We start from the raw sequence: 27,895 nt of genomic DNA on the forward strand, positions 1-27,895 counted from the left end.
CTTCCTTCCCCCTGCATCCCTCCCTCCTCCTGCACCCGTCTTCCCTGCACCCTCCCTTCCTCCTCCTGCATCCCTCTCTTGCCCTGCTCCCCACCATCCTCCACCACCTCTCCCGCATCCTCCCAGCGTCTTCCTAGCATCTCTCCACCCCTCCAGTTCCTAGCACCGCCCCTCCTGGGCCCCGCTCCTGGTGCCCCCTCCCCCTCCCCCTCTGAAAGGGTTAACTTTGGGGAAGGGCCCGGAGTCCCCGGATGGTGATGTCAGCGTGCCGAAGAGAAAGGACGAGGTGGCGGGGGGGAGGAGGAGAGGAGGAGGAGGCGGAGGAGAGAGGGTGCGTGGGGGGGCGGGGGACCTTGGCCTGCAGCATCCGCCGGCCTGCAGCTCAGACCACCCCCCCGCCGGGGGAGGCGCAGGAAGGGGGGGTCCGGCCAGGGACGGGCTGGGGAGGGGGGGCCCGCGCAGCCCCCCTGGGCCATGCTGACTCCCGGGGCCTGACCCCCCCCCGGGACAGCCCCCCCTCCCCCAGCTCCGCGGCCCGCCGCCGGGGGGCCCAGTGAGTCCCCCTGGGGACCCCCGGAGAGGTGGGGAGCAGCCGGGGGGGCCGGGACGGGCCTGTCGCCGGCCCCCACCGGAGGAACGGGGCGCCTGGCCGTAGGGGGGCCGGCCGGGGCGCCGGGCGGGCTGGGACCAAGGGCACCATGTCGTCCGGGGCCAAGGAGAGCGGCGGGGGCTCCCCTGCCTACCATCTCCCGCACCCCCACGCGCACCCCCCGCAGCACGCCCAATATGTGGGCCCCTACCGGCTGGAGAAGACGCTGGGCAAGGGGCAGACAGGTGAGCGGGCTCAGGAGGCGGGGACGCGGGGCGGGGGGGGGGGGCAGCCCAGGCTGAGGCGGGGGCGCCGGTCTGCAACCCGGCGTGAGAGGAGAGGCCGCGGGCTCCCGGGTGTGGGGGCGCTGGCCACCCCGGGGCGCGGGCGCCTGTCCCTGTCCGATGGGGACGGCAATGGGGAGGTGGCGTGACGCTGCGGTGCGGCAGGGGCTAGGCCGGGCAGAGGGGCCGCAGGGCCTGGCCACCCTCTGCCCCCGGGCCAAGGAGGAGTGACTGGCGGCGGCTGCTGCACGGAGCTCGGCATGCACCGGGCGGGCTAGGGCCGCAGCCTCCGCGGCGCAGAGAGGTTGCTGCCCACAGCCTTCTGCGGGCCCAGGCACGCGGGCATGAGGAGCCTGAGCCGGCACCTGAGGGCCAGGGTCCCTGCCAAGCTGAGGTCAAGGACCCGAGCTCAGGGCCCAGATCCCCACAAGAGCGGGAGGGTATTGATGACCTGATTCCTGCTGGGGGAGGGGGGAGAAAGGGTCAAGAACCTGGACCCTGCGTGCAAGGGAGCGCCGGGGCCCCCGGGTCAGTGGGACTGTGACTCTCGGGACCGCTGTCTTGGAGCTGGGGCTCCTGAGAGGCTGGGCTGGGACCCAGTGCCCTGGGCAACTGCAGCTTCCTACTACAACTGCTGTTAAAGGTCGGGAGACACGAGCTGATTTGTTCACTCAAGGAAGTGATGGGCTGAAGGGCGGACTGGGGAGACTGGGGAGCAGAGGGGCTGTGGAGAGGTGGGGAGAGGAAAGCTAGGCCTGCAAGCCCTAGGAGGGCACAGGGACTTGGGGAGGCTGCAGTGGAGGCGCTGGGCAAACAGGGATGGAGTTTGTGGCTGCCTGAGATCACAGTTAGGCAGCCTTCAGGGGAGAGAGATGGAATCAGGGTGGCCCCAGGCACTTCACTGCTGGGGAGGGAGGTGCTCCTGGAGAGCACCCCACATTTTCCACCCACCCACTCCCCCAGGGCTGGTTAAACTTGGGGTCCACTGCATCACGGGTCAGAAGGTTGCCATCAAGATTGTGAACCGGGAGAAGCTATCTGAGTCGGTGCTGATGAAGGTGTGTGTGCTGGGCCCGTGGTGGGGGTCCTTCCTTCAGGCTGAGGGCAGGGTGGGTGAGGAGCCCCAAGCACTGAACTTGTGCCGCTCCACTGCACCCTCAGGTGGAGCGGGAGATTGCCATCCTGAAGCTCATCGAACACCCGCACGTGCTCAAGCTCCACGATGTCTATGAAAACAAGAAATATTTGTAGGTATTTATAGATGCCCAGCCCTCCTACCTCGTGTCCCTTCCCAATGACTAGGGGAGACCTGTGCTCTGAGCTCCCCACAGTCACACACGCAGCCTCTGGCTGCTGTGCTAACTCAGCCTCCTGTTAGCAGCAGGACAGCAGGCCCAGGCCATCCAGAGTGGGAACCGAGACTGAACCTTCCACTGACTCCCCAGCCCTAACTCCCCAATATGCTTCGGGGAACACTTCCTCCTGGATACTCTGGATGCCCTCAGCCAAAGCCAGTCTACCAAGGCATGAGGCCTAGCAGAGCTCAAAGGGTCTTTCCATCGGAGGACCCCTGTCCTCCCCTGGATCACTCCAGGTGCCTCGGCTGGACACCCCAGCCATGGGCCTCCTTAGGGTTCTGAGCCAGTATCTCAAAGTCAGTGAACCCCCAGGAAGAAGGAAGGCAGGGTCCAGCTGTCCGAGCTTCAGAGAATGGACCTTTGTCCAGCCTGGTAGCCCAAAGGACAGCTAGGCTAGGCAGCAGGAGAGGGGACAGACCTTCTGTCCTCCACCCAGTCCCCAAAATGAATCAACTTCCACAGCCATCAGATGCTTGGGTAGGTTTCTCCAGGCAGGAAGCTGGTGCTAGTTGCTCCAGTGCTAGGTGCTCATGAGAACTGTACTTCTCAGACTTCCCCAGGTATGGACTTGGGAAGGGGCCATTGTCTCAATAAGTAAAATTGTCATCACTCCACTACCATAGTTGGGAGGGAAGACTCATGAGAATTTGTGCTTCCTATGGGGATTTTTGCTATTGAAGAGCTTACTGAGGTGGAGCTTTTGTTTTCCATGGGCTGATGGGGATTTATATGAACCTCCCAGACCCTAATGGGATTTGAAGTCTTTAGGATCCAGGTGGCTGATGGGAATTGGGACTCTTATGTCCCAGAAGGTTATGGGGGAACTAGGTTGTTGTAGTTTTGAGACAAGGTCTCACCATGTAGTTCTGACTGCTCTTGAACTCACTACGTAACCCAGGATGTCCTCAAATTTGCAGCAACCCTCCTGCCCTAGCCTTCCTAGTGCGGGGATTACAGGTGTACAATGCCACACCCAGCAAGAGCTAGGAGTTTTTGCTAATTTAGGGCTAAAGGGAGTTGTCATCTCCCATTGGTGCACATTGCATTTATTACTGCCCAAGAATGAATGAGAATTTGGGTTTCTTCATCTGGGACTCATGAGAATTAGAAGCCAGTGGAGTTGCCTGATCTCCCTGAATAACCGGCAGGCAGTCCTCTTGAGGTTGACACAGGGGTGTCTACTGCCCAGGGCTAACGGATTTGAGTCTTGGCTTTGTAGACACTGGGGGAAATTGAGTCACCTTCTCCCAGAATCCACAGGAATCGCCATGCCTCAGAGGGCCTAGAGCAGAGGGAGCCCAAGCCCTCCGGCCCTCCATGTGCCCCTTCCAGCCCTCTGCACCCTCGTGCCCTGCAGGTATCTGGTCCTGGAACACGTCTCTGGCGGGGAGCTCTTCGACTACCTAGTGAAGAAGGGCAGACTGACGCCCAAGGAGGCCCGGAAGTTCTTCCGCCAGATCGTGTCAGCCCTGGACTTCTGCCACAGCTACTCCATCTGGTGAGGGGCAGTGCGATGGGCGGGCAGTGGGGTTGGCACCAGAACTAACCTTTGTGTTTGATCTTAATTCTTGAGGTAATGACTCAAAACATACAAATCACCCTTCTTATTTTATTATTTATTTTTGAGGTCCTGAGCATTGAACCCAGGGCCTTTGCACTGAGCTACATCCTAAGTGTTCCCCCCCCCCTCACTTTTCATCTTCAGTTTTGAGACAGAATCTCCTTAAGTTGCTGAATTGCCTAACCTGGGTTTAAAGTTACAGTCCTCCTGCCACAGCTTCCTAAGTGGTAGATGGCAGGGGTTTAAAGTGTACAGTTCAACTTTTTTTTCCATGTATTGGCAGCATTGCACATCACTGCTGTGCACTTTTAGAACAGTGTACCCCTTTTACCACTTTGTACCCCTTAAACACTCATCCCCCATTCCTCTCTGCTCCCCAACCCTGGCGGCCATGCATCTGCGTGTATCTGATGGGTTTCCTGTTGCGAACATTTCTTAGAAGTAGAATCCTACAAGTGTGGGGCATTCCTGTCTGGCTCTTTCTGCTTAGCAGAATGCCCTTCACGCTGTCCCCTCCTCTAGCATGTGGCAGTGCTCCGGGCCTGGTCGCGGCTGGATAATGTTCGACTGTGCGGAATTTCCTTATTCATTCATCCATTGATGGAGTTTTTTGTTCCCTCTTCCTGTCTTATGAACTCTGGTGTGTACATGTTTGCATGTACCTCTCTGTTCAGTCTCTTGACTACGTGCCTAGGGGTATTGCCGCTGGATTCTAGGGTCACTAGACTGTCTCAGACCTTAAGAGGGGCTACCTGACTGGTTTCCTAAGTGGCTTCAGTTTGCCCCACAGGAGCAATGATTTGTGGCGTAGGGCATCTTACTACATGTTCACTGGTCATTTGTATATCTTCTTTGGGAAAATGCCTCTTCAGATTCTTTGCTCATTTTTGAGTTATTTTTAAAAATTTTTATCAACCCAGCTGTGGTGATGCATGCCTGTAATCCCAGCTCTTGGGAAGCTGAGGCAGGAGGGTCACTGTGAGTTCAAGGCCAGTTTGAACTACCTAATGAGACACTGTCTCAAAAAACAAACAGAAAAAATGGTCTATTTACAATGGACTTGTAACAGTTGTTTAATCTGAGAAGAAGCTTGACTCCAGGAGTAACTCTTTAGAATCCTCTATTCTTGGAACATCTCCCAGTCTAGATACGTTTTTTACATTTTTACAGCAATGTCTTGAAAAAAGCAATATTTTTAATATTTGGTGAACTCAAGTTGTTTGTTTTGCTGTTGCACTTCATGTTTTTTCCTACCCTTTTTAAAAAATCTTTGCCAGACCCCAGGCCTCTCCAAGCCACTGATGCTAGAAGTTTCTACAAATTAGGTAGGCTGAGTGCTTGTGCCTGGCTCCGCTTGGCTGCATTTGGAGCTACTAGACATGTGGTGCACTCGTTGGAGCTTATTTTTTGTCGTCTGAGTGTACATGTGGAGATATTATCTTTTCCTGATTGCTTTGCCTCGGCCCCCCAAACTGGGTGTTTATTGGGGAGCATTTTTATGATTACCTGAAGTGCAAAACGGCTTTCCCGGCGTCACCACCTGGGTGCGCATGCGTCTGCGTCTGGGCCGCGTGTTAAAGAGTCCGGATGGGGATCAGATGGGAGGAACCCCCCCAGCCCCGCGTGCGCCCACGAGGTGAATCTTGGCGTTGAAAAGCAGGGCCTTCAAATTTTCAACACCTCCTCATTGACAAGACCTTGTCATAACCCTGACTTTGACCTCTGGCCTCTAGGGGGCACTGGAGCGCTATGCAACATTTAATGCTCAGCGTGATCCAGTTACCGACCACACCAGTTAGTCCGCAGCGCCACCTCCGCCCAGGCCTTGGCCTTAGGGGTTTTTTTGGGGGGTGCGGGGGTGGGGGCGGGGATGAGGGGCGGTGCTGAGGATGTAACCCAGAGCCTTGCGTGTGCTTGGCAAGCCTTCTATCACCGAGTTGCTTCCCCAGCCAGAGTTTGTTTTTATTTTGGTGCGTTTTGTTCTGCTTTGGTTTTGGTTTGGGACAGGGTCTTGCTATGTAGCCCAGGCTGGCCTCGAACTAGTGGCTATCCTTCCTCAGCCTCCTGAATGCTGGGACTATAGGCCTGCACCACTATGCCCAGCCCAGAAATGGCTGTTGTATTTTGTAAAGTCTTGTGTAAAACAAAACAAGGAAAACCCAGCATGGTGGTGCGTGCCTATAATCCCAGCACTCAGGAAGCTGAGAGAGAAGGATCCTTGCAAGTTTGTTTTAAGACCAGCCTGAATGCAGTGAGCCCTTGTATCAAAAATATATATATTGGGCCAGAGATTTAGCTCAGCAGCAAAAGTGCGGGGCTGGCAGGCGTGAGGTTGTAAGTTTGATTTTCAGTACCCCCCCCAAAATTATATATATATTATATATATATATATAATATATATTATATGTATTATATATTTATTATATATATATTATATATATACACACATTTGTATGTATGTAACTGGAAAATGATTTTATGATAACATTATTCTTTTTTTCAATTTTTTATTAGTATATTCAATACATAGTATGGAAACTTTTTTTTTTTTTTTTTTTGGTACTAGGGGTCAAATTCATCATCTCGTGCATGCCGGCCAGACACTTCCACTGTTGAGCTAAATCTCTGGTCCTTTGGAAATATTTTGATATTTATTAAAAACAGTTCATATTAGTTCTGCAGACCTCAAAAGATTCTATTTTAGCCAGGGCACAGTTGTGCTCCCCTCTCGTCCCAGTACTCTGGGTGGCTGAGGCAGGTGAATCATAAATTCAAGTCTAGCCTGGGCCACTTAGTAACTTAGTGAGACCTTGTCTCAAAATGAAAGATAAATAAAAAGAGGACTGGAGATGTAGCTCGGTATAAAAGTCCTAGGTTCAGCCAGGCGTGGTGATGCGCGCCTATAACCCCAGCACTTGGGAGGCTAAGGCAGGAGGATTGCTGCAAGTTCAAGACCAACCTGGGCTACAAAGTGAGCTCAAGGCCAGCCCAAACTGCATAGTGAGACTCCAACGAAAAAAAAGAAAAGAGAGAGAAAAAAAAACTAAAAGCCCTAGGTTCAATCTCTAGTACCACCAAAAAAGCCCTGCCTCCTCCTCAGTGCCCCAACCCGCAGGGAGGGTCCCAGCCCCGGTGGCTGAGCTGACCCCGCCTGCCCATCTCAGCCACAGGGACCTGAAGCCCGAGAACCTGCTGCTGGACGAGAAGAACAACATCCGCATTGCGGACTTCGGCATGGCGTCCCTGCAGGTGGGGGACAGCCTCCTGGAGACCAGTTGCGGGTGAGTGCAGCCAGCGCGGGGCGGGGTGGGGGCGTGGCTGCAGCTCACGTGCTGTGTCTCCCTCAGGTCTCCCCACTACGCATGTCCAGAGGTGATCAAGGTGAGTGGGCCAGGAGCCCCGGGCAGGTAGGCGGAGGCAGCTGGCCGAGCCGCCCTCGCCATGGTCCTGGTCCTTCTAGGGGGAAAAGTACGATGGCCGCCGAGCAGACATGTGGAGCTGCGGGGTCATCCTCTTCGCCCTGCTTGTGGTAGGTCCCCCCTTGCCCGGTTGATGGGGAGCACAGAGGGAACCCCGTCACCTCTAGGATTGGCTCTCCCAGTTGTTGTTGTTCTGGTTTTTAAGACAGGGTCTTGCTGTATAGTTCAGGCTGGCCTTGATCTCACTCTGTAGTCCAGGCTGGATCCTCCTGCCTCAGCCTCCCAGAGTATAGGGATCACAGGTGTGCATCGCCACAGCCAGCTCAACCTTGGCTCTCTTAAGTGCTGGGCCAAGTGACTGGCATGAGGAGAAAGAGGCAGCCAGGTGGGCATTGCCTTCCTGGGCTCAGAGCCCATGGTGGAGTCAGTTGAGGTCATCCTGACCTTGGCCTTCTGTGGTCACCATGAAAAGGCTGGGTCAGGTCTCTGCTCACTCACCGTGGGTCAGCCAGTCACCTCCTCCATTCGGGCCTCAGTTTCCTCATCTCCTCAGGTTTTTCTGTAGTACCTACAGTGTGGGGGCTTAGAGCAGATGTGGCATGCTAAGCCCTTGGAAGAACTCTCAGGAAATGAACCCAGGGCTTCTGCGCTGAGCCACATCCCCAGCCCTTCTGTGGTATTTATTTTGAGATAAAGTCTTATTAATGTGTCCAGGCTGGGCTCAAGTTTTTTGACTCCCCTGCCTCAGCCTCCCTGAGTGTACCACCACACCTAACTTCTTATGTCCATTTGAGGAGAGGAAATGGAGCCTCAGGCTCTAGAGTCAAAGTCAGGCTTCCTGTCCACAAGCCTCAGATCTCAGGTGATTTGCACAGCGTGGGTGTGGTCGATTGCTGAATGCATACAGTGGCACAGGCATGCAGCGCTCCCCCAGAGGCCGCCTGCACCACGCCAGCCCACTCTGCCACGGGGCTATCAAGGGGGCATCACTACCGTTTTTGTTTCCAGAGAAGTGCTGTGACCTGCCAGGGCCACGCAGCCATCATCAGCAGAGCAGGGCACCTGCTGGTCTGAGACGAGACACCGCAGCCACATGGCCAGAGTCAGACATTACCATCTGGGCCCTGGTCTCTGTCCCCCTGTCTCTGCCTGTGGCTCCTGCCTGCAGCTGCATGCTCCAGACTCTGCCTCCATCATCACATGACTGCCTCCGATGCAGTGTCCTCTCGCTGAGGAGGACACTGCCCCAACCTAGGGCTTGACACACTCGGGCTCTGCTGTTCTCTGCAGCCCACCTGACACCCCTGAGGTGTGCAAACCCAGTGGTACACACCTTCCTGTGGAATCAACAAGGGTCAGCCCCTCCCCTGGTGCTTCTGCCAGGCGGCTGGGCAAACTACTGGACTTCACTGGGTACGGTGGCCCACGACTATAACCCCAGCACTCTGGGAGGCTGAGGCGGAGGCTGAGTTTAAACCCAGTCTGAGCCACTTAGCAAGCCCTTGTCTCCAAAGTAAAAATAAAACAGGGCTAGGACATTAGGATATAGCTCACAGTAGGTCACCCTGGGTTCAAGCCACAATACCACAAGAGAAAAAAAAACTGCAGGGCCTCTCTGTGCTTCAGTTTCCCCACCTAGTAAAAGGGGACGAGAGGCCGGAATCTAACCCCAGCTGAGTCAAGAGGTCTGGCTACTTTTTGTGCACACAGGGGGCTCTGCCCTTTGATGACGACAACCTCCGCCAACTGCTGGAGAAGGTGAAGCGGGGCGTCTTCCACATGCCCCACTTTATCCCTCCTGACTGCCAGAGCCTACTGCGCGGGATGATCGAGGTGGAGCCCGAAAAGAGGCTCAGTGTGAGTTGAGGGGACTGGCAGAGGCCGCTGTAGGAGGTGAGGAAAGAGCCCTCAGGGGAGGGCTGGGGAGGGATTTCAGTTCCAGTCCTCTGATGAGCAGCAGGCCCAGGTCCTCCCAAACCTGCTGCTCCAAAACAGCACCAGATTGAACCCGGAAGGCCTAGGAGTGAAGGGGCGCATGCGCAACTCCCCCTTTACCGCCACCCTCCACCCCGCCACTGCGCCTGCGAGAAGTTATTGCCTCGGGTCCTGAATGGTGGGACCACGAGAGGGCGTTGCTCATTTATCCTGCTTTTTGAGGGAGAAACTGATGGCTAGGGAACTCCCAAAGGTGAGCCCACCCCATCAAGTCTAATAGCGTGCCTATGATGTGTGTATAGCCTCATTTCTGCTTCTCTACACCCTCCCCACAGCTGGAGCAAATTCAGAAACATCCTTGGTACCTGTGAGTAAGGGGCACTTGGACTTTTGGGTTCCTAGGGGAGGAAGAGGTAGAAAGAAGCCAAGGGAGGATGCCTGGGTTCCTGCAAGGCAACGCCCTGGGGGCTTGGCTTCCGTGTCCTGGGGAAGGAGGCTGGACCTAGACCCCAAGTCTGAGGGAGCCGGCTGGGCCCAAGACCCCGAATCTGGATGAACTATCATCCCCACTCCAGGGGCGGAAAGCATGAGCCGGACCCCTGTTTGGAGCCAGCCCCCGGCCGCAGGGTAGCCATGCGGAGCCTGCCTTCCAATGGAGAGCTGGATCCTGATGTCCTGGAGAGCATGGCATCGCTGGGCTGCTTCAGAGATCGAGAGAGGCTGCACCGTGAGCTGCGCAGTGAGGAGTAAGACCCGGGTCCCCAACTCCAGCCCAGTCCTGGCACACACACCACCCCATCGGCACAGGGAGGCCTCTGCACCGCAGCTCCCACACTCGCCGGCAGGGGACGCCCCACGCCCACTTAGACCAAATAGCCGAGGAGATCTGGTTTCCAGATCCCTCTTGGGTGTGTTGGGATCTACCCGGAAAAAATGCAGAGATGGTCCCCAACCCCACACCCGTACTGAAGATTAGACCAGGGATCTTTACGTTGAGCTGGATCCTCGGCTCTTTTTATTTCTGGAGGTCATGGGGATTGAACCCAAAGCCTTTGCACAGACACGGACATACACACATACACACGCACACATACATGTACACCTTTATATTTTGAAACAGGGTCACTCTAAATTGCTGAATTTGCAAGTAGAACTCGACTGGCAGTCCTCCTGCCCCAGCTTCCCAGTGTTGAGATCACAAGCATTCATTACCACACCCAATTCCCACCCCTTCTTTAATTTATTTTGAAGCAGTCTCACCAAGTTGCTCAGTCTGGGTCGAATTTGGAATCCTCCTGCTTCAGCCTCCCACAGTTACAGGCCTGGGCCACCGCACATCAGAGATGCTGAGGCAGGCTTGGACAGTACCTTCCTCATGAAGTACATAGAGTATTTAGTAAGAACCCAAGTATGACACATTTATTGAGTAAAGCAAAATCATGAAATGCTCTAACCCATAAGAAACTAAACATCTGGTAGCTAGAAAATATCCCTGAGTCAGAGCTACTGAGTGGGCCTGAAGCCTAGAGAGGCTGAGTCGCCAGGAGGGGTGAGACCTTTGGCTAGCCCTCACTTAGCTGATCCCTGTGCCCATCTCAGGGAGAACCAAGAAAAGATGATCTATTACCTGCTTTTGGACCGGAAGGAGCGGTATCCCAGCTGTGAAGACCAGGACCTGCCTCCCCGGAACGATGTGGGTGAGAAACCTAGACCCAGGATGCTGGGCAGAGGAAGAACAGCACGGTTGGCCCGGTTCACCCCGGAATTAGCCAGCTGGGGATTCATCAAATCCTGTCTTGCTCTGGGCCTCAGTTTTCCCTCTGTGTAGTCTGTGAGGCAGCTGAGTAGCTCCGTGTGCAATGGGGCACATTGTCCCCTAACCAAGTGGAACTCCTGGCCCTTAGACCCACCTCGGAAGCGGGTAGACTCCCCCATGCTGAGCCGGCACGGGAAACGGCGGCCGGAGCGCAAGTCCATGGAAGTTCTGAGCATCACGGACGCTGGGGGTGGTGGCTCCCCGGTGCCCACCCGCCGGGCCTTGGAGATGGCCCAGCACAGCCAAAGGTGAGTGCCCGACCCTTGGGAGTCCTTGGTGCCCAGGAGTGCAGGGAGGAACAACATCAGTCCCTGCCCAACCTCGGATGCACTGTTTGGGGTGAGTCGCTTCCCCTCTCTGGGCCCCGGTTCCTCATCCTGAAGACTTTTGAAGCCCTCCCGATTTTTAAAACTCTCTCCCGGAAACAGGTCCCGCAGCGTCAGTGGCGCCTCCACCGGCCTATCCTCCAGCCCTCTAAGCAGCCCAAGGGTAAGGCAGGCTCCTCGGAGAATTTAGAGGGCAGGGAGCTTGGGATTGTAGCTCAAGGGTAAAGCACTTGAATAGGTTGCATGAAGCCCTAGCACTGAAAAAAGAAGCTCATTAAAAGCTGGGCGTGATGGCACACTCCTGTAATCCTAGCACTTAGGAGACTGAGGCAGGAGAATCCAAGTTCGAGACCAGCCTGGGCTACAAAGTGAGCCCAAGGCCAGCCTGAACCGTGTGGCGTGACCCTGTCTCACAAAAAAAAAAAAAAAAGAAGAAGAAAAAGCCTGTTGGCCATCTACTGTGTACCATTCCACTCAGCTGCAGTTACATATCCCGGGTGCAAACTTTGGCTAAAAGGGGATTGACTACACTACAAGTTCCAGTGTGCCTCAGGGGGGGCCCTCGAGGGCGTGTGCGGGAGTCATGCGCAGGGCCTCCTGGGAGTTGTAGTCCGGCCTCATCTTGCCCGCTCCTCCGCAGAGTCCGGTGTTTTCCTTCTCGCCCGAACCGGGGGCTGTAGATGAGGCCCGAGGCGGGGGATCCCCGACATCTAAAACACAGACGCTACCTTCTCGAGGCCCCAGAGGCGGGGGCGCCGGGGAGCAGCCCCCGCCCCCCAGCGCCCGCTCCACACCCCTGCCCGGACCCCCAGGCTCCCCGCGCTCCTCTGGAGGGACTCCCTTGCACTCGCCCCTGCACACGCCCCGAGCCAGCCCCACCGGGACTCCGGGGACTACGCCGCCCCCCAGCCCCGGCGGTGGTGTCGGGGGAGCTGCCTGGAGGAGTCGGCTCAACTCCATCCGCAACAGCTTCCTGGGCTCCCCTCGCTTCCACCGGCGCAAGATGCAGGGTACGGATTATGGGGTTCCGGGTGTAAGAGCTTCTAAGTCCAAACCTGGGGAAAACGCTCCATTTCTGGATCCAGGGAATCCCTGCAGCGACTTCAGATAGGAGATTGGCTGGCTTCCCACATCCTAAGAGAAAAAGAAGCGCAGGGTGGGTGCTGGGCACAGCAGCAGGTGCCAGGGAGGGAAGAGCTGAGCCTCACACTCTAAAGGAGAAGCCCACCCGAGGCCCCGCCCCCATTGCACTCTAAGCCTCCTCCCCATTGGACCATAATGCCGCAGGGGTGTGGCCTAAGAGGTCTGCCCTAAGGATGGGGTCAGGAACCTAGAGAAGGAGATGGCTCCTAGCCTGCAGGACGATGGAGAGAGGTGTTGACCGCGTTCTCTTTCCTCCCCAACCCAGTCCCCACCGCGGAGGAGATGTCCAGTTTGACACCAGAGTCCTCTCCAGAGTGAGTGGCATTGAAAGGGAAGAGGAGGAATTGGGGGTCACCCCACACACACATCCCCCTGACATACCACTGTCCCTCCCTCTCAGACTGGCCAAACGCTCCTGGTTTGGGAACTTCATCTCCCTGGACAAAGAAGAACAAATATTTCTCGTGCTCAAGGACAAACCGCTCAGCAGCATCAAAGCGGACATTGTCCACGCCTTCCTGTCGGTGAGGAACCTGTGACCCCACTGGGAGCTGCAAAGCTCAGCGCCTTGGGCTGAGCCACAGTGGCCTGGCCGGGCTTCCTTTTGGGGTTCATAAGCTGTGTGGTTTTCTAGTCCATGTTGGGGCAAGGAAGAAAAAAAGGGTTATTTTTCCTCAGGGCTAGGGGGTGGGGATCCCCAGTGAGTTTCCCAGGTATAAATGAAGGATGGATGAGTTGCGATTTTCCTGTTTTGCTTACCTGACACAGGGTAGGAAGGAAAGGTTCATTTAGTTCACTGTTTGTGGAGGGTTCAGTTCATAATCAGCTGGCTCCAAGGCAGGGTGGCATGGTACCAGGACAAGGTTGACTTCAAGGCAGCAGCCAACAAAAGCCCTGAAAACGAAGTGGGGAGAGCAGACCTCTTCTCCTCCCTTATATTGTAAGCAGGCTACCACCCCATAGGGTGCTTGTAGCACTCAAAAAATCTCTGTGCCCTCCTCTTGCACAGGCTGAGGATATTTACAAAGCAAGGACTCTGGCTCCCTGCTGAGTTCTTAGTTAAATTTCTAAACTTCTCAAGTTGACACAATGTATCACCCATAACACCCAAGGTCAGAGATGGCAGAAGGAGCTGCTTTTCCAGCAGGCTTTAGGGACTGCCTATAGCTGGCCCTATGCTGCTTTGGTGTGGGACTAAAGGAAACATGGTGGCTGGGACCTGTGGCTGTAGATGGGACTAGAAGAGGTGTCCTGTGGTCCTGGAGCCTGGTGCTATCAGAGTCCTCTTGAAATTGAGATTCAAATGTTCAACCACTCTTTTGATCCCTTGTCCATGTTGTAGGGCAGAAAAAACAAGTCGTCAGAATCTCCCAAGGCCTTCTCTCATGCTTTGCCCCAGTGGCTGATGGGGTTTGGAGTTCCCTGGGTAGAACCAGTTGTAGGTTGGTCATGTGTTCCACCCTACAGTCCTTCACTGAATCCCATGTCCCCACCTTTCAGATCCCCAGCCTGAGTCACAGTGTGCTGTCACAGACCAGCTTCAGGGCCGAATACAAAGCCAGTGGCGGCCCCTCCGTCTTCCAGAAACCTGTCCGCTTCCAGGTGGACATCAGCTCCTCAGAGGGCCCTGAGCCTTCCCCCCGCCGGGACGGCAGCAGTGGAGGCGGCATCTATTCCGTCACCTTTACTCTCATCTCTGGTGAGTCTGCTGACTACACTGTCCCCCAGTGCAGTGACCAGGATGTCAGAGGCCCCCAGGAGGCCAGCCAGGCCAGAGAGAGGCTACTCTGCTTTGTGAGCCCCTTCCTCACACAGAACCCAAACATCCCATCCTTCCCCAATCTTCAGTGGGTATTTATCATATAAATAGTGTTACTCCAAGCCGCCTCTGAGGTGTGGATGATCCACTTGACACACACACACACACACACACACACACACACACACACACATATATAAAAACAACTGAGACCTGGAGAGGCAGATGGGCTTGATGACAGTCACACAGTAAACCATGACAAAATTAGGATCAACCTAGGCTTCTTGCCCTCACAGGGGACACTGGAGCTCTGCCTTCTATGTTCACTTCCCCTTAGATCAAAAGGGGAAAGATAAGCACAGCGTGTGGTCCTCAAATATGACACCCCTACTCAGAACAGATATCACCAATCAATTACAGTGCTTCTTCCTGCTGAGCTATGCTATCTCAGCCACTTTTCACATCAGACAACCACAACCAATCGATAGCTGGCACAAGAGATGAGAACCACAGGAGTAACTTGCTTCGATTCTGCTGGGTTTCTGGGTCCTACTGATGGGCCTTTGGATAACAAAGAACAGCTCTGTCTTTGCCCATGTCACCCCCAGGAGATGAGCTTGTTCTGAGGGTTTCTACATCAGGTGGCAGTGAAACAGTGGGGTGTTCCTTCACTCAAATAAATTAGAGCCCTTTTTATTCTCCCCTTTAAGACTAAGTGAAGACTTTGCTTTCTCTTTTTGTGGGGGCAGTACAGGAGACTGAGCCCAGGGCCTTTGCACTGAGTGACATTCCCCAGCCAGTTTTATTTTGATCCAGGAGCTCACTAAGTTGCCTCAGCGGGGTTTGAACTCATGCCTCAGCCTCACAGAGCAGGCCTTTCTCCACCTCAAGATGGTTTTTTCTTTCACCGTTTTTTTTTTTTTTTTTTTTTTTTTTTTTTAACATCTCTGGCTTTTCACAGCCTCAACTAGAGAGGCAAAGCAGCAGCTTCTGTATAAACAGAGGCCAGTACCTGTTGTTAAAGTTGAAGGCATCTGAGTTTCAGGGTGTTTCTTTTTCTTTCTTTCTTTTTTTTAATATTCAGTTTGCATGCCTGTGGGGAGTGGTGCTAGGGATCCAATCCCAGGGCCTTGTGTGTGCAAGGCAAGACCTCTACAGTCCATTCATCTTTTGCTTCTAAACAGCATCTCACTGTACTTCAGGTCAGCCTTGTACTCACTTAAGTAGCCCAGTTGGCCTTAAATTCACAGCAGTCCTCCTGCCTCAGCTTCCTGAGTGCCTGTATTACAAGTGTGCATCACCACATTCAGCTAAGGTGTTTCCTACAGAGCAATAGGGAGATCCATTTCTAAACCGTAGATTGATGTCTGCTCCACCAGCACTGGGGAAACTTGAGTCCCAGAGGAGGAGACTCTTCACTTGGAGGAGCTGGGCTCTGCAGGCTGATGGCCTCAGCTGGCCATCAGTGTGTTTCTTGCCCGCTGTCCCCCAGGTCCCAGCCGTCGGTTCAAGCGTGTGGTGGAGACCATCCAGGCACAGCTGCTGAGCACACACGACCAGCCATCCGTGCAGGCCCTGGCAGGTGGGTGGGGCTGTGGGTGGTGGGTGGCATCCAGGCCCTGACGGGCTCCCCATGGATCTGCAGACCAGACTATAGAGATCTCTGTGAGGACTGCGGCCCCTGCTCGGGGGCAGCAGGATATCCTGCCACAGAGGTCCCAGGCCTACGCTCTGGAGTGGGTTGATGGACCAGCCCCATCCACCTGGATTCAGGACATTTGGTCTAAAGATGAGACACATTGATCACCCCCTTTGCAGGACTTAGATGTTCTTGGTACCCAAGAACTCAGGCTCCAGCAGGGCCTGTTGCTAAGGCCTATTGTCCATAGCAACCAAGGGGCAAAGCAGGGGCCAGGCCATGGCCACATTTGTCGCCAAAGTGTCTCAATCTACTCTGGCCACCGTAGGAACACAATATAAACCCAGTGGCTTACAAACAACAGAAAAGCATCACTCATCCACCGTTCACAGGCTGGAAGTCCAATGTGGAGGAGGCACCTTCTTGCTGGGCTCTGGCAGGAACATATGCAGGGAGCTCACGCAGCAGGTCATCACACATATGTATTCTGGGAATTGAGTCCAGCACCTTCACTCTGAGCTACCTCCCCAGCCCTTGTTTTATTTATTTATTTATTTATTTATATTTGTCTTTTTGAGACAGGGTCTCACTGTGCAATTCAGGCTGGCCTTGAGCTCACTTTGTAGCCTAGGCTGGTCTTGAACTCGCAAGGATCCTCCTGCCTCAGCCTCCCGAGTACTGGAATTACAGGCGTGAGCCACCACACCCAGCCCTTGTTTTTTTTTTTTATTCTGAGACAGTTTGTAAGTTGTCTAGACTGGGTTTGAACCTGCGATCCTTCTATCTCAGCCTCTGAGATCCCGAGATTACAAGGGTGTGCCAGCATACCCAGCTCTGAGGTCTCTTTCACAAGGGCACCAATTCCATCCATGAGGGCTCCATCCTTGTGAGTAATTACCTCCCAAAGGTCCTCTTTCCTAACACGACAATCTTGGGGCCGGGGGTTCAGCACGTGGATTTTGGGGGAACAACATGCCCATAATACAGCCAGAGACACAGCAGCTTCTCCTGAACAGGCCCGTGGAGTACATGAGTGCAGGTGTGAGGGCCATGGATCCCACAGGGTCTGCCATCCGCTCTGGGGCTTTTCCAGGGCCACCCAGGGGCTGTCTCCCTCCCCGTGAGAGGGCACCAGCAGAGGAGCTGGAGCCACAGCAGCCTTGTCACTGAGGACTGCTACTCAGCAGGGCAAGTTACTGCACACCTGTAATCCTCGAACCTGCGTAGGAGGCTGAGGCAGGAGGATTGCTGAGTTTGAGGGCAGCTGGGCTGCACAGGGAGATCCTGTGTCAAAAAACAAAATAAAGAATGCCATCCCAGGGTCACCCTTGGGTTAGTTCCCTGTAGCCGCCATAAACAAAAGGCCATGAACCTGGTGGCTGGAACAACACAGATTGTCATCCTTTGAGTCCTAGAAATCTGAAGGCCCTTGTGAGTCTCATGAGCAGGCCTGGTGGTATCTGAGCCTCCAACAGCAGCTGGAGACCACACATTATTCCTTTTCCTGTGGCCTCTTCCGGGCCTGAGCTTGAGACACTGACCTTAACTGGGAAAGATTCTTTTTCCCATTTTCCTGTCCCGGAGGTTAAACACAAGACCTTTGCACTGAACTATGTTCCATACCCTTCTTTAAAGAATTAAGCTAAGGTATTGTAAGTCTCCCAGGCTATGCTCTGACTTTGCCATCCCCCTGCCTCAGCCTCCCCAAGTGCTGGGATTACAGGTGAGAACCACATTACCTGGCTGGGAAAGGTTTCCCAAGGTCTCATAAGACTAAATTGGACATACCTAAGTAATCCACAATAGCTTTCCTGGCCAAAGTCCTTAATCCTAGTCACCATGCAAGCAGTCTTCATTCCCACAAATTATGTATTCACAGCTCCCCGGCATGAAGAGTGAGCTTAGGGTGAGTGACAGGACAAAGCAAGATAAAGCCAGTCATGGTGCCTCATGCCTGTAAACCCAGCACTTGGGGAGGCTGAGACAGGAGGATCTCTGTGAGTTTGAGGGCAGCCTAATGAGACCCTGTCTCAAAAAAAAGAAAGAAAGAAAAAGAGAAAAGGTAAGTACAGGCTGGAGGAGGCAGGGCAGGCTGTGATGAGGAAAGCCAGCATAGCTTCCCTGGTGGTCTTAGCCGAGGATAGCAGAAGGATTCCGTAGCATCTTATGGACAGTGGTCAGGGAAGCCATGAGAGACCCTGTAACTCACAGGACACCCCTTACCACAAAGGGTCACCCAGGCCCCAGATGTCAGCAGCAACCGTGACACCCTGCCTTCCCTTTTTGGTTGTTACGGGCAACCAAAAAGCAAATTAGGCCGACTGGGTCCCCTTGCCTCAGCAACCAGGGATCCCAAAAGGGTCCACCCTCAAAGATGCAGTACCAATAGGCAGGCCCCCTGGGGCACTTGTCTCATACTGATAATGTGGCTATAATGCCAGCACTTTTCGAGGCTGAGGCAGAAGGATCCCAGTTCGAGCCCAGCCTGAGCAAGGTACCAAAACCCTAAGGGCTGAGGATGGAGCTCAGGATGAAGGCCCTGGATTCAATTCTCCAATACTGGGGGTAAGAAACCACGGTGGGGTGGTCTGGAAGCAGGGAGCCTTTTTGGTTGCTCTTGCAACAGGCCAGCATGGCTCCTGCCCAGCACTCAGTGTCTCCAAGCAGCTGGGCCTGCAGACCTCAGGTGTCACATGGTCCCCTGGAGCTGCCCCCTGAAGGAGCCACTGCAGGTGGCCCTGTAGGGGAAGTCGGACCCACAGGAACACAGCCAGGTTAGGGAGGTTCAGCCAGGAGGGCCTGTGACCCCTAAGCCACACCCTAAAAGCTGTACCCAGCAGCCTAGCAGTAAACTCAGGGTCACTGGCCCCCAGCTGTCCCCGGGGTCCTCTGAAGTTGGGCCTGAGTCTCACCCACACTAATTTGGCCCAATTTCTGGTGCCATACAGGTTCCAAGGCTCCCATGCAGCTCCCACGAGGGAGAGCCCATCTGTGGGTGACCTGTGTCCTTTGGGTGCCCCTTCGGGGTGTGAGTACCTCGGATCGAGGCCTCAACCACCCTGGCATCCCAAGATCCATGAGAGGCACCGCAGCCTACACTAAATTCTTCCTCCTCCACAGACGAGAAGAACGGGGCACAGCCCCGGCCCACTGGCACCCCGCCCCGAAGCCTGCAGCCTCCACCCAGCCGCCCAGACCCTGAGCTGAGCGGCTCTCCCCGCCGAGGCCCGCCCAAGGACAAGAAGCTCCTGGCCACCAACGGGACCCCGCTGCCCTGACCCCAGGGGTCAGGGAAGGACGGGGTCCCTCCATCCCCCTTCCCTGTCCCCTAACTGTGAATCTGTAAATAAGGCCCAAGAAGTACATTGGGAGGGGGGGGACCCAGAAACTGGCCTGCCCCACAGCGATTGGACTCCGGGCCATGCCCAAGGGGGGAGGCGCAGGGGATGGGGGCAGGGAGCCATTTCTATTTTATTTATTGATTAATTTATTGTTTTATTTATTGATCAATCTCTGTGGGTGGGGTGGGGGAGGGACGGGAGCTGGTTGGGGTGGCTTAGCAGATCCGGACAGGGCCCTGTCCCTGTGTCGTCCCAACTCCCCTTCCTGGGCCCCTCCTCCCCTGCCTCCCACAACCTTCTGTACGGATTTGCTCTCCCGGAAGGAATTCTGGTTTCGCGTGATCCTGCCTGTGTCCATGTCTCTGATTCTGCCGGCGGCAACAACAAAAAAATAATAAATAGCCTCGATCAGGGACAAGCACTGGACTCGGCCTCTGGCTTCCTGGACGCCCCCACTGCAGAGACAGGGACAGGCGGGTGTGGGCGCAGCCTCCGCACGTGCATCCTCCAGGCTCTGAGAGTTCCTGTCCAGCCGGTTGGCTGGGGAGTCCCTGCTGGCTCATCTCGGAGGCCTCCCAGGTGGCTCTGGCCCGCTTCCTGCACAGGGAGGGAGGTGGGAGCTGAGCCCCTGCGATAACTAGACTTGCGAGGGCGCAGGGGAGCCCGGCAGGGCTGGGAGCCCTGGCTGAGGCCTCAGGCACAGGGTGCAGCCGTCCAGCTCCGAGAAGTCCACGGTGAAGAGGCCAAAGAGCATGAAGAGCAGCATGGCCAAGGCCCACTCACAGGCAGCGGCGGCCGAGCGCAGCTGCAGAAAGTGCAGGACAATCACTGGATGCCAAGGTCAAGGGCCACCTGCTTTCGGAAAGGGCCTGGAGCCCCCCTTAGGTGCCCTGGGACAGATACCCATCCTTAGCACCTGTTCCTAACCTGTGCTCAGGGGTGTTGGCCCTTGTCATCCCAGTGACCTGTCTCCATCTGTCACCAGGGATCTGTCCTGTATAGGTGTCGTTAACAGTGTAGTCCTAATAGTGCAAAACATTGTTTCTTTCCTTTTTGTTTTTTGTTTGGTCTTTTTGAGACAGAATCTCACTATGCAGTTCAGGCTGGCCTTGAGTTCACTTTGTAACCCAGGCTGGTATAGGAACTCCCAATGATCCTCCTGCCTCAGCCTCCTGAGTGCTGGGATTACAGGTGTGAGCCACCACGCCCGGCTTGTTTGATGTTTCTGAGATAGGGTCTCACTATGCAGTTCAGGCTGGCCTTGGGTGTTGGGAGCCGCGGCCGACACCGGTCGCCTTACTTGGCGGACGTAGGGCCTGTGGGTGGGAGCGGAGCCTGAGCTAGATTGCCCCTCCCATCGAGTGAGCCAAGTTGGCGCCTGCTTCCTGCCCCCTGATTGCGCTGGCGACTTAAACAACCCGCTCTGTAAGATAGTCTGCCTAGCAACAACTGATGTTAGCCAGTCAGCCCGCATCGCGCGTTTTGAACTGATTGGCTACTGTCACCCTATAAAAGTGAATGCCTCTCCCGCCACGAGAGAGGAAGCACAGAGAGAGATAGAGAAAGTCCACCGGCGAGAAAGGGCTGGTGACAGAGCGGAGGCCTCGCGGGGCCCACGCGGAGACAAATAAAGGCAAGGTTGCACACCGCCAGACTTTGTCGTGTGTCTTTCCTGCTGGCCGGGAGCGACCCCGACACTTGGGCTCACTTTGTTTGAGACCAGGCTGGTCTCAAACTCACAGCAATCCTTCTGCCTCAGCCTCCCTAGTGCAGGGATTACAGGCCTGCGCCACCACAGAGGGCTCCAAAATACTACTTGTCCAGCTGAGCTTTCCCAGTCCTCTGGTAGCTCCAGCACATCCCTCAGGACACCACTGCCACTGTTACTAGTCACAGTTCCTAAATCTGTCTCCCATGCCCTCCCAAGTCTGTCCCTCTTTCTGGTGTCCACACCACCAAGGCAGTGCCACCATCCCTTTGGTGTCAAGGCAGACCCTTAGGAGTCCCCTCACCCTCCTGTGTGCCCAGCTGGCCTCCTATTGCCCTTGTCTGATTCCATTTCATTGCCCCGTCCTTTCCCTGACTCCCCAGATATTCTAAATCTATTTCTGGGCTCACCTGGCAGCACACACCTGTGAGGTGGCAGCACCTCAGGGCCGGGAGCAGAAAGATGGAGTTCAAGGCCAGCCTGGACTACAAAGAAAGATGGTACCTCAAAAGGCAAAACCAGAAGTGGGTGTGGTGATGCCAGTATAGCAGGAGGCTGAGACAGGAAAATTGCTGTATGAGTTCCAGGCCAGCCTGGAATATACAGCGAGGCCCTGTCTCAAAACAAAACACAGAAAACCCATTTCCTACCCCTCCACTGCCTGTGTCCTCTGAGTTCTGCGACCTCGGGGCAGGCCAAAGCTGTCTGTGGGCCTCATGGGACAACTTACTCCTCAGACTTCTCCCTGGAGCATCCTCCTCCCTCCTCTGCTGCGGTCTCCATCCAGCTCGCCCTTCCCAGTCCAGCTTAGACACTGTTTCATTCATTTGAGGATTTCTAAAGTCCCTGTGTGCCAGCCATTAGGGACAAGTGGCCAACAAGACTGGCACCGCCCATGGCCCCAGCCCATGGGTCTTACAGCTCGGGAGAGGGATGAGCCCTGAGTCAGGCTCAAGCCCTTCCTGTCTCTGAAGACCTCACAGCCCCCATGAGGAGCCCAGGCCCTCTCCCTTCCTCTTGGAGAGCTCAGCACCAGCCCTTGCTTGCTTCCACCTTGTGCACAGGCCTGGCCCACTGTGTCCCAGCCTGGTCCACGGCAGCACCCACGGCGGCAGCAGGCTCCCACCAGCTCTCTGTGGGATTCTGGCCCCTGCTTAGCCCACTCGTCTGTGCAGCTCCCTGTCACCAAACCGCTTGTCAGCACAGCTGATTTGGAGGCATCTTGGGCACCAGCTGCATCTCACCACCCACTGGCCAGCTGGAAGGGACAGGCCGGTTCCACAGGCTGGGATCACTGACCACCCCTGCTGGAGGAATTAGGCTCGTCATCCTCATTCTGCCTGCAGCTGAGCCCTTTGGGTTGCCCTCAGCCTCCCTCGGCCCCAGCTTCTCTCTTCACAAATGGGAGAGGCTGCCAAGCCTGACCTACACAGAAGCAGCTTCTCCGCTCCCCTCTGCCTACCAGAGTTAGTCACTCTTGGGACCAAGGCAACTCTGTCTCACAGATGTGGAGACTGAGGCTCAAGACTCATTGAGCAGGCCGAGGGTGCCCTACGCTGGTGGAAGACACCCCAACTCTGGCAGACACTGGGCAGCTGGCTCTGGTTGGCAGCTGCTGTCAGAGGTCCTGGTGCAGACACTGCCAGATCACCTCTGTGAACAGGGACCTGGAAATTCTGTACCTCAGCTCCTCACAAGCCACCTATAGGCCACCGCTAAGCCCACCAGGACACTGGCTGGGTATAAATAAGAAGGGTGGACTGGTGGGGCTGGTCCTGCCTGTGCCCTTACATACACCCAGCATGGGGCAGCACCCCAAAATTGCTGTAAACGGATCCTGCATTGGCACCTGCTAGGCCAGGCAGAGGGCAGAACCCTTCCTGCTCACCATCCGATTTACTCTGCACAGCCTTGCCCTTGGTAAGAGGGGAAACTGAGGCACAAGAATTTAACAACCAATGAAGCACACCCCAACTAATATGGGGAAACAGGGCTCCACCCCAGAGATGCAGCCTCAGTGTGAGAACTTGCCAAGAGGCAGCTACGGCCCCATGTGGAGCCCCAGAGACGAAAGGGAAATCCACAGTGATACACCGCAAGGGCGCAGGACACTTCAACACCCGTGAGGAGCCAGCCTGACCCCTGGCAGCCCCAAGAGGATACTGGCCATGATGAGGAGGGTGCACAGGCCACATAGGCCCAGGCGCAGCGGTCGGATCCAGGGCTCCCCAGGCTGGCGTAGGCTGCTCATCCTCCAGGACTGTAGGAACTGTAGCCAGAAGTAGATGTTGCCCGGGATGAAGGCAAGGAAGGCCCCCACCAGGTGCGTGGGCTTCTGGTTCTTTTCCTGGGCAGAGGAGAGAGAGTTGAAAGGGAGATACCCAGGAAAGCAGCACAGAATAAACCTTTGGGTCCCGAAGTGGAAACAGATCCTGCCCCAGAGGGGATAGACACATCAGACAGCACAGTGGTGTTGGCCCAGAGTATCAGTTAAAGTGTTTCAATATTAAGCCTTTGCAGGGGACACTTTTGGGGGGATGAAAGTGATCACGGAAATGTCTACACACAGCTCCTCAGGGAAGCACTGTCACAGCAAGGTCAAGCTTCAGGAGTGAGGAGCATGGGAATAAACACCTGAGCAGATGGAGTGCTGTGCAAATAAGAAGGGGCAGCCTCTGAGCCCAGCATCCTGGGGGCTTCTCCAGCTCTTATTCCAGCAAGAGAGCCTCGGTGTCAGTGATGTGACAACAGAATAAAATAGCAAATAAATCGCTAAGATTCCCGTCATCATTTGGTTCATTCTACGGACAACTCAAGGTTTCTAGGGTCCAAGGATCTGAGTTGCTCTCTGACATCAGTGGACAGGGACTCTGGAACCTGCGAGGGGACAGCCCCCAGAGTGCTGGTGAAGGGATCCACAGTGTCAAGCCTGACTCCCATAAGGAAACACGCTCACAGCCAGCTTGGGGGGGGGGGGGAATCACGGTGATTTCATCGTTACATGAGAATGGGAAGGAGGCTGGGGCGAAAGCCTCCTAGCCTCTTTGGGCTCCACAAGGTCCAATGGACAAAGGGCCTCCTAAAGGACACTCGTCCCAGGAGCCAGCTTGGCAGCACTGTGGCAGCAAGTCACTAGAGGACTACAAATCCCAAAAGGCAGTGCGAGTCGGGCCCATAGAATGAGCACGCTTCGGTCGCGGGGCACACAGGGAGTTGTAGTCCACTGTGCCCTGTCCACTGTGTCTCACCTGAAAGTTGCCTACTATCGAGGTCCCCAGAGCACAGATGAGCCCGGACCACAGGGTCAGCTGGTTAAAACACGTCCCGACGCCCCAGTCCCGGAGCTGGTGATAACGCACAATGCATATCCAGGCGGCTGGGAAGAGAGGGAAGTGGGCAGCACCTGGAGCCAGCAAGGTGCTCAGCAAAGATTAAGGGAGGACAAGGACTGGGGTCCTGGACCCCGGGTTTGAGAATGGAGACCAGGACCCTTGGGTGGTGGAGGGCTGGACTCCTGGTGCCGGCACGCTCCACTTTGTTGGTTTAGGGTAGCAGTACTTGGAAAAGGATGGGAATCCTTACCCAGGGCAGCACCCATATTGAGAACCTGACTGAAAATACAGCTCTGAGGTGGGTAGGATCCGCAGATGCTGAGGAAGACAGAGGAATAACTGTCATCCTGTGGCACCTGCAAGCCAGGACCCACCACTTCCTCCTGTGGGCACCCACACACCCCAGCTACCTGATGTAGGGGAACCCTTGGCTGAGGTTCACAGTCCTGTTGGCCACAGCAATCCCGAAACTAAGGTGGGAGGAACATAGGAGAGTGAGCATGGGAGGTTCAAGGTCTTTCCCTTAACCAAACTTATACTTCATTGTGTAAACAAAACAAAACCTAGACTTCCGGCTCCCTCCTCCCTCACACCCTGGGGTCTGGGCCCAGCCCCTTCCCTCACACCCTGGCATCATCCCGCCACTGACACTTACACAATCCAAACACCAGCGATAGCCCAGAGTGCCAGGAAGATGGGCAGAAGGGTCAAGTAGCCCCACATACCGGGCAGGCAGGAGAGCAGAGGGCGGGGGCAGTCTCTGGGCCTGCAGGGAAGGAGCCAGCGCTCAGCTGTGAGGAATCTCAGCTTCCACCCAGCCTCCTGCTGCACTGGCTCCAGGCAGAAGCAATTTTCGGGATTCTGACAAGCAGACCTGCCCTTGCTGGAGGCGCTTTCCCTTTTCCCTTGGTCCTGCTACCCTCCAATTTCATCCTCTGGCCTGGACCATCACCTTCAGTGGTTTCCTTGCTTGAGGCCTGGGTGTCAGCGTGCTGGAAGGTTTGCTGGGTGCGGTGGGTGGAGAAACAGGTGGCTGTCCCGGTGCCCACAGAGGCAAAGTCCAGGTACTAGGAAAGGCAGTGGTGCTCTGCTCAGCCTTGGGTCTGACTGGCCACTTGCCACGGACCTCACCCCAAACCACCACTTCCTGTCTCCCACGAACCCAGTAGGCCACAGTTCAACTTCAGGGAGTCCCTAACTTCCTCTCCCCAACTTCGTGCAGTCAGCATGCAAACCCCTATCTCTTCTTCTCCCCAGGGCCCAGAAATCTGAGTCACTGGTGCTCTGTATTATCTAGACCCCCAGCCTGTTCCCCCCACCCATGGGGACTGAACCCAGGACCTTCCCACTGAGCTACAAACCGAGCCCTTTTTCATTTGTATGTTTTTTTTTTTTTTTTTTTTGGTCTTTTTCCTTTTTATTGGTACCGGGGATCAAAGCCACGACTGCCTGCTTGCAAGGCAGGCGCTTATGCCGCTGAGCTAAATCTCCAGCCCCCATTTATATGTTATTTTGAGACAGAGTCTTGCCAAGTTGCCCAGGTTGGGTTCTAACTCATAATCCTCCTGCCTCAGCCTCCAAGAAGCTGCCCCTCCCCCTCCCAGGAGGCCAGGGCTCCTGTGGGTGGACAGTCCTTTGAGGAGTACAACTATTATTCAGCCCACTGTGTCTAAGCCCCTTACCCACTCAGGGACAGAGTCCAGGTTCCCCCGTTCCAGATTCCTGCTTTCAGGGTGCAGTTTCGGTTCCTGCTGCTGACTTCCTCTTCCTCTTGCTCTTCCCTTCCTATTTCTGCCCCTAGCTGATTTGTGTTGGTGGAAGAGAGCCTCAGCCTCCAAAGGACATGTGTCCCCTTTCACAGCCAGAGCTGCCTCTGGATTCTGCCCGCAACAAGGCCACGCCAGATGTGGCCCCTTGACCTCAGAGTGGGACTGGGAGCCAAAGTGAACCACTTCCTGCTGAATTATCTCCAACTTGGGAGGGAACCTGGGCTGGACCCATGTTGTAGTATGCCTCTGTGCTTTGCTCCTTTCCGTGGCTGAATAACAGTCCTCTGATGTCTAGGAGGCCCTAACTTGTGAGTAATCTCTGGAGTCCCTGTGGGGAGGACTTTAGACTCCCAGGTCCTCAGAGAGGAAGATGAAAAAGTGAGAGGGACATAAACATTTGCCACTAGACACCCAGAAATGGGTGGTGGGGGAAAAAATCAAAATCCAAAGGTTTCCAATGCCATGAAGGACTTGGATATTATCCAGGGGTAATGGGGAGTCATGGAAGGTTCTTGAGCAGGGAGGAGTGAGAAGAGATGGCATTGGTGATGTGCAGAGAGGAAGGAGATAATGACCTCGAACACCCCGTGGTGCCAGGCCCTGTCCTGTGCTCTCCATAGGTTCTTGCTAATTCTCCCCAGTCCCAGGTGAGATTCACTGGCTTCTTCACTTAGCTGTAGGTCCCTGTGGGGAAGTGACTGGGGTAATCCCAAATTCCTCAGGGTCAGGATTTGAGGTGCTAGATATGCTGGTGCACGCCTGTAATCCCACCACTTGGGAGGTTGAGGAAGGGGGGTTGTAAACTTGAGTCCAGCCTAGGCAAAACAGCAACTTGTGGAGAACCAGTCTCACAATAAAAAATTTAAAAAGGGCTTAGGGTGGAGCACAATGTGGAGGCGCTGGGTTCCATCCCCAGTGCTGAAAAAAAAAAGTCAAAACCAGAGAGGAAGGCACACAGCCTGTGAAGGCTGTGTCAACTGAGCATTTTTGGCACCCTGCTGATAGACACCTTAGTACTTGGTTGGTTGGTTGGTTTTGTTTTTGGTACTGGATCTCCCTAAATTGCCCAGGCTGGCCTTAGACTCCATCCTCCTGCCTCAGCCTCCACGTGGCAGGAAGTACAGCTGTGCACCACATGTCTAGCCACTGTCCTGGGATTACAACCAGGGGCTACCATGCCCAGCTTGTTTGGTTTTTGGGAACAAGGCTTCACTTTGTGGTTTAGGACAGCACTGAGCTCACTGTGCAACCCAAGCTGGCCTCAAACTCACAGCAATGCTTCTGCCTCAGGCTCCTGAGTGCTGAGATTACAGTTGTGCAGCACCATGCCCAGCACCTTCTGTCTGGGGTAGGTGGCCTGTTCTCTCTCATCAGATTTTTCCAAAGCAGCTGCTTTGAGTGCTGGTAGCTGGAGCCCAGGAAAAGAGCCTGGTGGTGGTGGTATGTGTGTGTGAGGGGTGGGGGTGCTCCAGGGAGCAAAGTTAGAAATGCAAGACTGAGATGTGTTATATGCATGTACCAACACCCTACAGCAAGAGCAATCATTTATGCTGCAAGTGTAGACATAAAAGTCAAAAAATGCAAGAACTGAGACAGAGGAGAAAAAAATAATGGCAGGAATGGGGTAGCCCTGGGACCTGAGTCATACAGCTTTCCTTCAGGCAAATCCTGGGAAGGGGGAAAGCAGGTGAGTGGTTTCTGGAGGACAAGGGAGGGGGACTATAGACAGGAGAGTGTTCAGAGCTCAGAGAAGTGACGGCTGCATTGTGTCGGAATGGGCTGGGCTCCACCAATGGTCCACTTGAAGGTGGTTACAGCAGCGAATCTTGTATGATGTGAAATCTGCTTCAACAAGTCAAGCTAGGTGTGGTGGTGCACTCCTGTAATCCCAGAACTCAGGAGGCTGAGGCAGAAGG

At 55.1% G+C, this 27,895-nt stretch overlaps 2 protein-coding genes across 9 annotated transcripts; one reads left to right on the top strand and one right to left on the bottom strand.

The window, feature by feature from the left end:
- The first annotated feature begins 372 nt into the window (after positions 1-372).
- Brsk1 (BR serine/threonine kinase 1) lies at positions 373-19,591 on the top strand. 2 transcript variants are annotated; one of them, XM_063253310.1, is made up of 19 exons: positions 373-834; positions 1,837-1,931; positions 2,035-2,120; positions 3,589-3,729; positions 6,957-7,073; positions 7,140-7,173; positions 7,253-7,321; positions 8,922-9,068; positions 9,482-9,513; positions 9,722-9,892; positions 10,746-10,843; positions 11,051-11,210; positions 11,391-11,451; positions 11,929-12,298; positions 12,697-12,745; positions 12,832-12,955; positions 13,932-14,130; positions 15,683-15,772; positions 18,950-19,591. In XM_063253310.1, the coding sequence occupies exons 1-19, from the start codon at positions 699-701 to the stop codon at positions 19,105-19,107; spliced, it is 2,337 nt and encodes a 778-aa protein (XP_063109380.1). In that variant the 5' UTR covers positions 373-698; the 3' UTR covers positions 19,108-19,591. The 2 variants fall into 2 exon arrangements, with proteins under 2 accessions (XP_063109380.1, XP_063109381.1); XM_063253311.1 differs by having other exon boundaries at positions 742-834; positions 2,035-2,124.
- On the bottom strand, positions 19,344-26,087 carry Tmem150b (transmembrane protein 150B). 7 transcript variants are annotated; one of them, XM_063253317.1, is made up of 8 exons: positions 25,893-26,087; positions 25,085-25,277; positions 24,866-24,976; positions 24,621-24,680; positions 24,461-24,528; positions 24,127-24,254; positions 23,042-23,225; positions 19,344-20,002 (listed from the first exon to the last, which is right to left on the bottom strand). In XM_063253317.1, exons 3-8 carry the CDS (start codon positions 24,931-24,933, stop codon positions 19,950-19,952), a joined length of 561 nt encoding a protein of 186 aa, XP_063109387.1. In that variant the 5' UTR covers positions 24,934-24,976; positions 25,085-25,277; positions 25,893-26,087; the 3' UTR covers positions 19,344-19,949. The 7 variants fall into 7 exon arrangements, with proteins under 7 accessions (XP_063109387.1, XP_013003184.1, XP_063109386.1 ...); XM_013147730.3 differs by having other exon boundaries at positions 19,344-19,998; positions 25,163-25,277; positions 25,897-26,077; XM_063253316.1 differs by having other exon boundaries at positions 19,344-19,998; positions 25,897-26,077.
- Between the last annotated feature and the right edge of the window lie 1,808 nt (positions 26,088-27,895).

This window comes from Cavia porcellus, unplaced genomic scaffold (genome assembly GCF_034190915.1).
Source record: "Cavia porcellus strain 051 isolate PalLab524CR breed Dunkin Hartley unplaced genomic scaffold, mCavPor4.1 scaffold_7, whole genome shotgun sequence".
Lineage (NCBI taxonomy): Eukaryota > Metazoa > Chordata > Mammalia > Rodentia > Caviidae > Cavia > Cavia porcellus.

Bases quoted from the DNA above. Each gene is read 5' to 3' on its own strand.
- Brsk1 (XM_063253310.1), top strand. From the start codon at position 699: ATGTCGTCCGGGGCCAAGGAGAGCGGCGGGGGCTCCCCTGCCTACCAT. The intron at 7,322-8,921 runs GTAGGTCCCCCC...TTGTGCACACAG, and splicing joins TCCTCTTCGCCCTGCTTGTG to GGGGCTCTGCCCTTTGATGA. The intron at 12,299-12,696 runs GTACGGATTATG...TCCCCAACCCAG, and splicing joins CCACCGGCGCAAGATGCAGG to TCCCCACCGCGGAGGAGATG.
- Tmem150b (XM_013147730.3), bottom strand. From the start codon at position 24,933: ATGTGGGGCTACTTGACCCTTCTGCCCATCTTCCTGGCACTCTGGGCT. The intron at 24,255-24,460 runs GTAAGGATTCCC...CTCTCTTCCCAG, and splicing joins CAATATGGGTGCTGCCCTGG to CCGCCTGGATATGCATTGTG. The intron at 23,226-24,126 runs GTGAGACACAGT...TCCTCTGCCCAG, and splicing joins CGATAGTAGGCAACTTTCAG to GAAAAGAACCAGAAGCCCAC.